The sequence below is a fragment of the Quercus lobata genome, unplaced genomic scaffold (assembly GCF_001633185.2).
Source record: "Quercus lobata isolate SW786 unplaced genomic scaffold, ValleyOak3.0 Primary Assembly Scq3eQI_2016, whole genome shotgun sequence".
Lineage (NCBI taxonomy): Eukaryota > Viridiplantae > Streptophyta > Magnoliopsida > Fagales > Fagaceae > Quercus > Quercus lobata.
In genome coordinates, this window is record NW_022154718.1 from 68728 (window position 1) to 81853 (window position 13126).

A 13126-nucleotide genomic window follows, 5' to 3' on the forward strand; every position below is an offset into this window, starting at 1 on the left:
GCATAAGTACTAACACAATACGGGATACTACATAACATGAGACATAACGATATGTTAATTCTTGAAATACTAGGACACAACACCATAGGGATACAATAATTATTTAAATAAATAAAAACTATTTTTAGGTATAGATATTCTTGGGTATATATTATGTGTATTTTAGGTTGTAAAAATAAGTAACTTCTACCTTGTCATTTATACCATTGATAGTCTCATATGCTTGTTAGTCACATTTCGTCTATTACTTTCTCTAGCTTGTTGATTCCTAATATCGATTCACCAAATTTCGTCCCATACTAATTATCACTAGTTCTTTTCCCTTACCCTCTTTGGTAGCAAGTTATGTTTGATAAATTTGATGCTTTGCATAAGAACTCACACTTGGGACATGATCTTCATTTCTTCCCTTTTTTTTCTTTTTCTGTATCTGTCAATTTGTTTTTAGCACTCTTAACAATAGATATTTAAAAAAAAAAAGATGCATTTCCAACTTTTTCAATGAAAAGGGGAAATGGCAAAACATATCTCTCGGTTATTAGTAGAAGGAACATCTAAGACATCTTATTACAAATTCAAAGTAAAAAATGGACATGGCGTTACAAATTGCTCATGTATAGGTGACAAATCATTGGAAATAAAATGTGCATCTTCAAATGAGATGAAGAGGGCCTAATAGAAATACAATGAATGTGTACTTATCAAAAAAAAGAAAAAAGAAAAAAAAAATACAATGAACATGACTGTGATACTAAAAAGAATAATGAATTGCCATTGACTTGAAGTCCTTTATGTTTTCTTGTTGCACTCATCTCGGTATTATCTTCACACTTCAATCATAAAGGATTTGGTTCATCTTCAAGCCAACAATGGCTTGGTCCTGCCTTCTCATCATGAAGTCCTCTCTTAAACTTTTCCATCAAGAACCCCATCATATAATAGGCTGACCCCTATCTTCTTAACAATGAATCCAGCCCCAAAATCTACGATAACTTTTACTTTATCACCACCCTCCAGATTGAACTCACCTTTAGAAACATTGCCCAGCCACAGGTGATCTTCGGAGGAGATTACAACATCAGCTGTTATTTGCCTAGAGGTCTGACTAATATTCTTGGTATGATTGACAACTGAAATGCTAAGAAGATTTTGAGATACTAAATTGCCATTGCTTGCACATGGTGAATAAACAGTGCATACCACAAACCCTGCCATATTGAGATCAGTAATATGAGGCACTTCAAAACACACTGAGGGCCCTTCATCCTTATACATGAAGCAATTAGGAATATCATCACTAGGGAGGAATATGCTAAACATGTTACCAACTCTACTCATAGTGCATTCCTGTTCCATAAGGAGCATGATTTATCAAAGCTATACTTGAAAAAGAAAAGAAAAAAGATATTCATTCAAAACAATAAAGGGGGATTGGGTGGTATTGAGAGAGAGAGGAAACCTGTAGGATGCTTTGCTTGAAAGTACTTGTAATATTGTTGCACCCTTCCATGTGAAGGATTCCAAAGTACTTCAACATTTTATCCAAACCTGGAATCTCAACTAATTTGTGGCAATTAGTAAGGAACAAAGTTTCCATGCTTGAGATCTTCGATACATTTGGCATTCTTTCCAAAGCTGTGCAGTTTCTTGCATGCAGACTATTCAAACTTGTAGGTAAATCTGGTATTGATTGAAGTTCTTTGTTATTATCCAAAATGAGCCTACGAAGCCTTGAAAGACCACCAAGGCTTGATGGTAGGGCATGGAACTTATTGCCTTGTAGATCTAAAGATTGAAGAGCACGTAAACTCCCAAGACCTTTCGGAATTGTGCCATCTGATAGATCACAGTCACTGAGACATAATTCTTTTAGCGATGACAAGCCTTGTACTGAATCCAGCAATATATTGAGAGACTTGGGAAATTCACTTGGTGATATCAAAGACAAAAAGTATGAAGACCATGTCTTAGGTTGTGATCCTTTGCACCCACATAGAGAGAAATGTTTGAGGTTCTTCAGTCGGTTTATGGTAGATGGAACTGTTCTTATGGCAGTGTTGTCCATCCGAAGAGTAGTCAAGCATTCCATCTCCCCCAAGTCGTTAGCCAAATTGTCAATATTAGAACAATCAGAAAGAATGAGAGTTTCAAGAGACTTCAACTTATAGAGACTCCTCGGCAGACTTCTAAGGTTTTTGCAACCTTTCAAATTTACCAAAACAATTTTAACAAGATCTCCAATAGATTGGTGAACCTCAAACAAACTGGTACAATCTTTGAGTATAAATTTTTTAAGATTGGGGAGTCTTGAAAAGTCAGGGGTCCGGGTTAGATCATGTGAATGACTAAGATTTAGGACTTCCAACTTATTGAGCAACTGGTAAAGAGACAGAAAATAAGGAAAGCACAATATTAGCACGTAGAAGATAAACAATTATGGCTTGATGGTTAAGGTTAAATTATACCTTGGGATCTTTCCAAACTTCTCTAAGATTGCTATATCGCAAGTCAATTGCAACTATCTTTCTTGGATAAAAGTTGTTTGGTATAAACTTTAGAGGGCATCCATGCCAACGGAGCCACCGTAACTCTTTGGAAAGATATTCATAATCCCCAGTGAGTTGTGCGTAATCAAGTTGGAGTAATCTCAGCCTCTCCATCTTTATAAATGTTTTTGTATCGAAATTCACCTCACTTCTTTTTGTATTGAAATTCACCTCACTTGTTGGCAATTTTAAAGTGAGTCCTTCAACTCCTTCCATTCCCTAATTAAAACAAGAACTGTGTAAGCAAATCGGTTATGTGGAAGTCGAGAGATTTTAAAAAGAAAAAAGAAAAAAAGAAACACAGACTTAGCAAAACATGCATGTACCATAGAACCTCGTACTATAGCAAGAAAAATGTCCCATTTTTCTAATCCCTTCATCAACATTTGCACCAAACCAATGTATTCTTATTGGCATCTATCACACTTTCTTAATAGAATAATGTAAACCATGCCAAGAAGCTCAAAAGCAATAGAATGATGTTAGAAAAGTAAACGAGTGTCTCTATTGATTAGAAATGAAGGGGATTGCACTCTCGTGGTATATCATTGTTATGAGGTCATGCATTTGTTTCCCTTGTTAACACATGTACATAAACAAAGTTCTGTTTTACTATTAATCTTTTTCCTAGAGGAAGTTCTTACCTTATGTAGTGTCAGTATGTCAATTACCTCCTCTTGTAGCCATAATCTACTACGTTTACCAGGTTCCTTGGGGTAATTTTCACGAACAATTTCTCTTCCCATGTCTCGAAGCAAATCATGCATCATAAGCTTGTTTCTCTCATCAACCGTAAGTAGACACCGCTGAATGAGGACACTGATTCCAATTTCGGCAAAAAAATCACAGCCATCCAATATTTGTACAACATAGTTTTTGTCCATTCCGATAAAGAAACAGGATATATCAAGGAATGTATCCTTATATGTATCATCGCTTAGTGCATCAAAACTTATTCTTAGTTTTTCTTGAACTTTATCATGGGGAATCCTTTTTAATTTTTCCAATGCACAGTTCCATTCTTGCATGCTCCTTTTGAACAAAAAAGAACCCAAAACTTCAAGAGCTAGTGGCAATCCTCCTGAATAAGCAACTACACTTGTTGATATGTCCATAAAACCTTCAGCTGGATATTCGTTTCCAAAGGCATGCCAACTAAAGAGCTCAAGAGATTCACTGTCACCCATTTGTTTAGCTCTATATACTCCATCCACTTGAAGATTCTTTAGCAACTGCTCATCTCTGGTTGTTATAATAACTCTACTTCCCAAACCAAACCAGTCACGACTTCTAGCTATGGCATTCAGTTGCTCCAAATGGTCTACATCATCGACTATAACAAGTACCCTTTTATGACGAAATCTTTCTTGTATCATAATGATTCCGCTATCAACACTACTTACCTCTATCTTTTTTGTCCTCAAGGTTTTAGAAAGAAGTTGTTTTTGTAGATGAACCAGACCATGTTGCCTGGAAGTTTCCCTAACATTTCCAAGAAAGCTTCTACCTTCAAAATGAAGATAAAATTCATTATAAATGGCTTTAGCAATGGTTGTTTTTCCCGTTCCGCCCATTCCTAAAATTCCTACCATGCGAACATCATTAGCTCCAACACATAATAGTGAAGTCATGTCTTTCATGTGAGCCTCTACTCCAACTGGGTAGAGTGCTACAAATAAGTATTTGTTGTCCAGTCTTGATAAAATAAATTGAATGACTTTCCGAATAAGATCAGCTTCATGCCTGTAAATTATTTTGAGCAGTTACGAATAATAGTAATCAATTAGGATTAATAGTGATAATTAATTTATGTTGGAAAAATAGCATGGAGTGAATAAGAAATTGATGTTTTCTATGTTCACTTGAAGACGTTATTAAAAGTGGTGAAAATCCTGAGTCCCACATAGGAAAGGAAAGAGATAATATATGAGTTTATATGCTCATGAGTTGGATATTGGGTTGGGCTTTTGGTATATGTGGACTAGGCCTATTTGTCCAAATAATAATATTTTAATTTTTTTAATTTTTGAGTCAGTTAGTTTGTGCACAGCAGTTATTACTGAAATAGAGTGTCTGTTCAGTAACGTATAAATTTTCATAGTCTCTCATTCATAAAAAATATTTAAAAAAAAAAAAAAAACTCTCCAAATGAGAATATTTTTGTGCATTTCATTTCATGTCAAAGAGAGAGAAAGAGACATTGAGTAGTTCACAGAGCATGACCTTGTGTGCTTCGTTTTTGTGCTGTAGATCATTTTATCATGGGAGGCAGACGTTAGTGAGTCTCAAAGCAACACAGTGATTGTGTGAGAGGCGAAATCTGCTTTAAGGAGATTGTGTCAAACACAAAACTTGATTTGAATCATTCATCTTTCATGCATTTGGTTTGTGAGTTTTTAATTATATTGCAGATTTCTTTTATATATGCCGTATATATTTATTGTTTTTCCTATTACTTCTTTTGTGTTAATATTGCTTATAATTAGATCTGTGTGTTGTTCCCTTTTGCTTAATTATAATAGTAAATTGTTGAAATAAAACCAACAATTTATCCCCAACATAGCACAAGTGTCTATTCCTAACGATGTTGAGTTGCAGATTTTCTTCTCAAAAACAAAAAGAGTCATAGATTTTCTTTATCATAGCTTTTTCTTCTCTTGTAATATGTGAAGGTGCACTGACTATATGGTTGCTAAATCGTACTTGAGTTGCAAAATATCTATCAAAATCTTTAATGATTTGTTTCCTCAAAGAAAAATAAAAAATAAAAAATCTTTAGTGATTTACTGACAATTCCTAGGTGTGGAATATGTACGCATTGGTTTTTCGTCTCTCCTTAAAAGTTTAGAGAAGTTTAGAGAGTCCCAGAGAGATATTTAACATTGTAAGAACTTCAAACCTTACTATTGTCTTGTCATACGGTAGGGACTGGAATTTGAATTACAAATAATTCTATTCACTAAACAGATTTTGGATAGTTTAATCTTATCATAATCTTTACAATTTGATAATCTTTATTGAATAACCAATACTTAAATAAGGATAAGGCCATGACCATGCTAAAGAAAATCTGCAACTCAACAACATTAGGAATAGGCACTTATGCAAGGTCAGGGATAAATTAATTAGGAAAGAGAAAGAAAGTATTGAAGGAAATAATATAAGGTTTGTGGCTATGCATTAATCATAATATATATTTTCTCAAATTAATTAGGTTAGAGTAATAAATTTATTGATGAATTGTGTTTTTCTATCCATTAGATCTTTGGGGGGCGTTGCCCCCGGCCTAGAACTGTGCCGTCCCTTCAATAATTAATTAATTTTACAAAATAACTATAAACAAATTAAAAAAACTCATTAGAAAAATGAAGATAAATCGGACAAAACAAAACACTATACGCCTCGATATGACTTGCATCTTTGCTACACCTCAGAGAGAGAGAGAGAGAGAGAGAGAGAGAGAGAGAGAGAGAGAGAGAGAGAGAGAGAGAGAGAGAGAGAGAGAGAGAGAGAGAGAGAGAGTTGGGAAGAAGTTTTGGAAAGTGCTAACTTGCGCATTTTGTGTGAAGTTTGGATTTCGGTCCATCAGTCTTGGGTGACTACGGGCTGGGTTCCTAGTGGGCTTTGCTCTAAACTTTTTGGGATTTCGGGCTGACCCAATAAGATATATGATAATATGTTTGTATAAAATTATAAAAATGATAATATCTCTTGAAGGTTTTTGTAAATGCAATAATTAAATCAACGTCTTCTATCTTTTAATGAAGTATTCAATTTATAACAAAAATCATGGAGAAAATAGCCCTTTTTTTTTCTTGAGTTTGTATAAAGGACACTCTCATTTACGGTTTCTACGAATGAGTAAAAATCTAAATTGACTTTACCACCACCTATTTAAATTGTCTTTTGTTTTGTATGTTCATAAGAATACGCATTTTGATTGAATCGTTAAGGGAGTTCCTCTCAAAAAAAAGAAAAAAAGGCTAGGGAGTCGGGTTAATAATAATATTAGACATTTACCTGTCACAGTTAGATATATCCCACCCGTTCAAACTAGCAGCTTCAGTGAGAGCTCTCCTCCACCTGAATACCTTGTCTTTATCCAACAAGTAACGCTTTTCATGTTCCACAAACGCTTCTTCAAAACTACCCAACTGATTGCGCACAAAGGAGGGATAAACATCATAGAATATAGGAACAACTATCTGCTTCAGCCTTTTTCGGCACTCCATGATCTCCACGAGCTCCTCCAAACACCACCTGGAAGACGCGTAGTTTTTGGAAAAGACGATGATGGACATTCTGGACCCTCGTATTGCTCGTAAAATCTCGGATGAAAGTTCTTCTCCTTTTCGGATCTCTTCGTCGTCTCTGAAGGTGTGGATTCCAGCCTCCGTCAAAGCGTAGTAGAGGTGATCGGTGAAGTTCTTGCGAGTGTCTTCGCCTCTGAAACTCAGGAAGACATCGTACTCATAGTCATCGTGGGGTTGGTTGGAAGAAGAAGATGAAAATGAGGATGAAGAGAATGTTTTTGAGAAGATCTTCAAAGGTGAAATATAAAGAATGATTTTCCGAATAAACTCAGCTTCATCCCTGGAAAATATTTTGAGCAGTTAGGAATAATAATAAGTAATTAGGATTAATAGTGATAATTAATTTATCCCCAACCTAGCACAAGTGCCTATTCCTATATATTTTCTCAAATTAATTGGGTTAGAGCAATAAATTTTAATGATGAATTGTGTTTTTCTATCCATTAGATCTTTGGGGGACATTGCCCCCGCCCAGATCTGTGCCGTCCCTTCAATAATTAATTAATTTTACAAAATAACTATAGACATTTTTTTTTTTTAAACTCATTAGAAAAATTAAGATAAATCGGATAAAAGAGAAATTAATGTTAGTCCTTATAAATAATAATAATACTCCCTCCGTCCCACTTTGTTTGTCCTTTATTCCATTTTGGGATGTCTCAAAATATTGTCCTATTTCTAAAAATAAAAGTCATTAATTTACTAATGTTTCTATTATACCCCTATTTTATTAATAATTCAATTTTTTGATAAATTTATTTAAGGGTAGTTTTGGAAACTTATATATTTTTAAAAGATAGACAAGATAATAAATGATGTTCCTTTAAAAAATTTGACTTTTCAAACAGGACAAACAAAGTGGGACGGAGGGAGCAATATTATTATTATTATTATTATGTATATATTAAGAGGATTTATAAAGTTACTTATTGTTTTTCTTTCTGTTAAAAATACTCATAAATTAATTATTTTCTGTCAAAAATACTCATAAATTAATTAACTAACGACTTAAAAATTAGGTTAAAATAGTAAATTAGTAAAAGAAAATTAATTATTACTTTATTTATTATCAAAAATACATTTACCTAAAACTTAAAAATGAGGTTATAGGGGCTAGTTAATCAATAACTATTAAAATCGTGTTAACTGGGCCTGTGGTCCATCTGAGGACGTTAAACTATCCGAGGAGGCCCTCAAAAAGGTTATAGGGGGAACCAAATGAAAAGATGAGTATATATCACATGAGATGGGTCGAGTATTCGTCCGAGGACAAAATCCTTCTCGGCAATATGTGTTCGAGGACGACTTGAACGCCATATTGTCACAAACACACTTCGAAGTTGCATTACCACTAAAGGTGGGACATGGGGCCAAGGGTAAGAAAGAAAAGATAAACAAATATCTTTAACAATTGATGCCTCCGTATTAATTGCCTCTCAACCAACTCTCTGGCCGCATTAATGTGGAGATGATACCAGAACAGTGATGAAGCAGCCTTACAACTGCTGGTTGAAGGTTCTAGGAAGTGTTGGATAGGATAGGAGGGGATCCCCTGAATCCAACCTACACGTGTGTGGTGAAGATGACACCAAGAGAGCAGTATATAACATGGAAGAATGAATTGAGAGAAGGGATCGGAACTTAAAAAAACGATGGACGATTAGAAGAAAAATATACGAAATAAAGAATCTAGCTTGTTTCAAGGATAAAGTGATAGTAATATTTGTATTAAATCATTTAGAAACGTTGAATTTAATCGTTTTTCTTCTGAAGTTAATCTAATTCTTTCATATTCACGCTCTACAAATTTATTATTTGAGCCTTTAGCGTTCGAATCTAATACGAGTTAATGATCGATACAAATTGAGGCCTTACAGAGGCTAATATAATAAATTGGAAAAATAATAAATTTCTACTTCTACATTAAAATGCATTCCTGCTTATAATAAACTCCTACTTTTATATTAATTTAATTACATTGATTTAAATTCTTACTTTTACTCACTAACACCCTAAAAAATAGAATCACTCTTTTATTAGTTTTAAAACTCTTCCAATTTACAAAACTCACCTCAAGTTATAATATTTTTACCCAAAAAATTAGAAGAGCTCGCTAGTTATTATTATTATTATTATTATTATGTTTACCACCATCTATTTAAATTGACTTTTGTTTTGTATGTTCATAAGAACACGCATTTTGATTGAACCGTTACTAAGTTAGGGAGTTCCTCTCAAAAAAAAAAAAAAAAAGGAAGGAAGGTAGGGAGTTGGGTTAATAATAATATTAGACATTTACCCGTCTGCAGTGCTTTCCAGATTCAACCTGGAAATATTAGCAAATTCAGTGAGAGCTCTCCCCCAGATGGATACATTGTCTCCATGTTCCCCAAACGCTTGTTCAAACTGGTTGCACATATCGGAGGGACTAACATCATAGAATATAGGGACAACCATCTGATTTGACCATCTACGGCACCGCAAGATCTCCACGAGCTCCTCCAAACACCACCTGGAAGACGCGTAGTTTTTGGAAAAGACGATGAGGAATATTCTGGACACTTGTATTGCTTGTAAAATCAAGGAAGAATGATATTGTCCTCTTTCGATCTTTTCGTCGTCTCCGAAGGTGCGGAATCCAGCCTTTGTCAAAGCGTGGTAGAGGCGATCGGTGAAGTTCTTGCGAGTGTCTTCGCCGCTGAAACTCAGGAAGACATCGTACTCATAGTCGTCGGGGGGTTGGTAGGAAGAAGACGATGAAGATGAAGAAAAGGGTTTGGGAAGAGCTGTAGTGGCAGCCATGGCAATTTGGAAATTGGGGAAGAATAGCTAAAACCTAGCAGTCGGAGTAGTGTAGCACAGGAGCAGGAATGCCGGGTACAGCATATAATTTTTGGTAACACAGAGCCAAGGAGACTTTATGGGCTCATCATCAGCCAAGTCAAGTCAAGCCAACTACCAAAGACTTTAAAATTTAAACCCATTTTTACGCCGTCCAATAAATTTTAGCCACGTTAATATTCTTTCACCCACGAAACTTTAATCTCTTATTTTATGGGTTCTTCATTTATGTGTTAATCTTATGATAAAGAAAAAACTATCATAAAATAAATGTATTGATTGATATCTAATATCTGTTTTTTTTTTCTTATAAATAAAATATTATTTTGATAACTCAACTTTACGTAGAGTTCAATTTCATTTATAAGCTATTTGATTATATCTAGTTCCCAATGTTAAACCGTTAGAATTTTTTCCTTTCGCCTTTGCTTTTCTTTTAGAAATAATGATTTTTACATGAAATTACTTTACTCCCTGGCTGACTCAACCCATAGTTATTTTTTTCTGAAAAATTATGATATACCCTCTAGCTGTCGAATTATAAAATGACATGCTTGATAGAGGTTTTACACCAGATAAATATAGTTTTGTTGGATGACTAAATAGGCACTGAGGACCTTTTTGATGTGGCTGCTTCAGTTGGCTGAGATTCATCTGTTGCTATAATTCAGAGATTCATCTGTATTTTTGTAAGACATCTTGAAGTTTTTTTTTTTTTTCTTGATAATTTAATAGTTACAACAGTGAGGGGAGGGGGATTCGAACCCTCTTTCTCCTAATAATGGAGAGCAAGATATGCCATTGAGCTACAAATCTCTTGATAGGCATCATGAAGGTAATATTGCTATCCATGATCTCCATTCTGCCTACTTGATTATATTTAATTTTTATTGGTCTTCTAGATTTTTTTTTTCTTGTGATATGTGTTGCCAATTCAGGATTTGCTGATGGCTTATATTTTTGAACCTCGGTCACATTGCTTGGTCAACTCAATTAATACCAAACTATAAAAGCTTAAACTGCATCGGTTGAGATGTAATTTGTATAAAACTTATCTACTGTATTTGTTCTCTCTAAATGGAAGGCTATTTCTCAATCCTAAGACCTCTGATTGTACTATAAATTTGGTTATCAACTTTATTTAATTACCCTTTGTTCCTTGCGAGTTTTTATTTATTTATTTGAGGACAAGCTAATTGAGAGAACCATTTATACTATAGTATACACAAAAGGTTAAATCGTTAGAGTCAACATTATGGGATCTTCCATTGAATGTTGATCAAAAAGTTTGCTTTTAAAATACAAAGAACAGAAACTAATTTTCAATAACTTCTTTTTTGCTTAATAAATTTATGTAAATATGTTCTATAAGCTGAGATGCATGAGTTTTATAATGTAAAGCATTCTCTTATAAATATTCTTCATGTAGTTGTCACTTCTAATTGCATAGATTTATTTAGTTCCATTTCATTTATTTGTTGCAGATGGATGTTGTTGCTATTGAAGGATGAGCTTGCAAGTAGGGTTGAGCTTTTTCCAGGATATATCTTTTAAACACTGGCTTGATGGAGATGGTAGAAGTACCTCAACAAAGGTGTTTGCACCTGTATATTTTTCAAATTATAGGAAAAAGTTAAATTTCCTCAATTCCTGTGGAGTTTATGATGCATTCATTCCCTTCTATTTGACTCAAGTTTTGTGTGTAGTGCTCTAGTTATGATGGAGGAAGAGTCTCCTCAAGTTCTGCCTAGTTTGAGCTAAATAATTGAAGGATGCTTCTCAGCTTAGAAAGGTCTGGATGTCTTTTACTTAAAGGGATTAGGGAAGGGAAAAAAAAAAAAAAAAAAAAAAAAAAAAAAAAGAGAGGAGAAAACCGTTTGTATCCTATCCTCTCTTTAATGTGGGAAGTGAAGCTTGCATGGCGTCATTTCAAATAAGAGTATTTTGAAGGGAAATAGTGTTGTTAATGTAGTGACTGTAGTCTGCTAATCCCTTTTGATGTTCCTGTTAATCAAGCATCCATCTTGAAAATCCCTTTGCTTCATTGTCTAGACGCTGAACTTTACTGTTCAGTTATGCATTAGAAGTGTAAAACTGATCTTCTTTGATTATTTAGACTAGTTGCAGACCTGCGTGTTGCGTGTGATAATTTTTTAGGTAAAATACTATTTTAGTCCCTAGACTTTATAATTAAGGAGTTTTTTTTAAAAAAAAAAAATAGTTTTATCATATTTTTCATAATCTTGTCTATAACGTTTTTTTTACCATTATCATATATTTATTGGTTGATGATTTGGATAACATAGAAATTAAATAAGAGGAAGAACTATTCATTAGATCTTTTTAAGTCATGGTGTATGAAGATTATGATTATATATATATAAAAGGTTAAATGAAATGTCAAAAAATGAGATTATAAAATTTTCCAACTTTATTTCTAATATAATTTCTAAATTACTGAAGAACATCTCATTTTTAGTTATGATAAGAAATATAATTTCTCTAGTTAGAATTTGATTAGTTTTAAGTTTAAGTTTTGTATTATATTATTTTTTATTGTCGATTATTGATTTAATTAAGTGAATGTAATGGTTGATTTTATTGCACTACAAAGTTTTCAATGTCCATTATATAACCATCTCTATTTTATTTCTTACTCCTCTTGACCACCTTTTTATAATTGTGACAGACAAAAACTATAAAGATGTTCACCTACAAATATCATAATGATCAAAATAAACAAAACCCATTGTACAAAATTTAACATTTAAATAAATAAAAAAGCAGCACCTAGTGTTGCATTCAAGTCTTAAAGGTGTAATTTTTTATGTGGATACCTGAAGTGAATCATCGAATATTCAGTTTTTTGATTTTTTGAAACTGTAAAAGACATGAAGAACAAAAGGAGGAGACAGGAAATTAACTTTTGGGGGGGGGGGGGGAGAACATAAAATTAGTCGACTAACAATTTTCACTATAAAATCTAAAATAGTAATGTACATAAAATTTAATAATCAATATACAAGTTAAGTAGTTTATAATTCAATATATGCTACAAAATGTGTATCTAATTAAAATTAAACAATAATGAGACAAAATTGACAAAAAAATTTAATATCTTTAATCAACTATGAAATGGGCAAAGTATAATGACTAAGATAAAAAAAAAATACTAATAATTTAAAAATAATCATTCAAATTTCAATGAATAAAAATCATCTAATAAAATACAAGTACAACCAAATACATGTTATATTATTTTTATCTATAAGTTAATTTTTTTTGAAGGTTATCTATAAATTAATTAAATGATAAATAGAAGTAAATTTTAATCAGGTACATTTATAAATTATAATTTTATATGATATGTTGATTAATATAAAAACAAATAAATATATGATAATAAAAGAATGAAAAAAAAAAAAA

At 33.0% G+C, this 13126-nt stretch overlaps 1 protein-coding gene across 1 annotated transcript; it reads right to left on the minus strand.

The window, feature by feature from the left end:
• Positions 1-535: 535 nt before the first annotated feature.
• On the minus strand, positions 536-9729 carry LOC115973091 (TMV resistance protein N-like). The gene is made up of 6 exons (XM_031093329.1): positions 9159-9729; positions 6567-7139; positions 3191-4289; positions 2466-2765; positions 1460-2377; positions 536-1347 (listed from the first exon to the last, which is right to left on the minus strand). The coding sequence occupies exons 1-6, from the start codon at positions 9659-9661 to the stop codon at positions 907-909; spliced, it is 3834 nt and encodes a 1277-aa protein (XP_030949189.1). The 5' UTR covers positions 9662-9729; the 3' UTR covers positions 536-906.
• Between the last annotated feature and the right edge of the window lie 3397 nt (positions 9730-13126).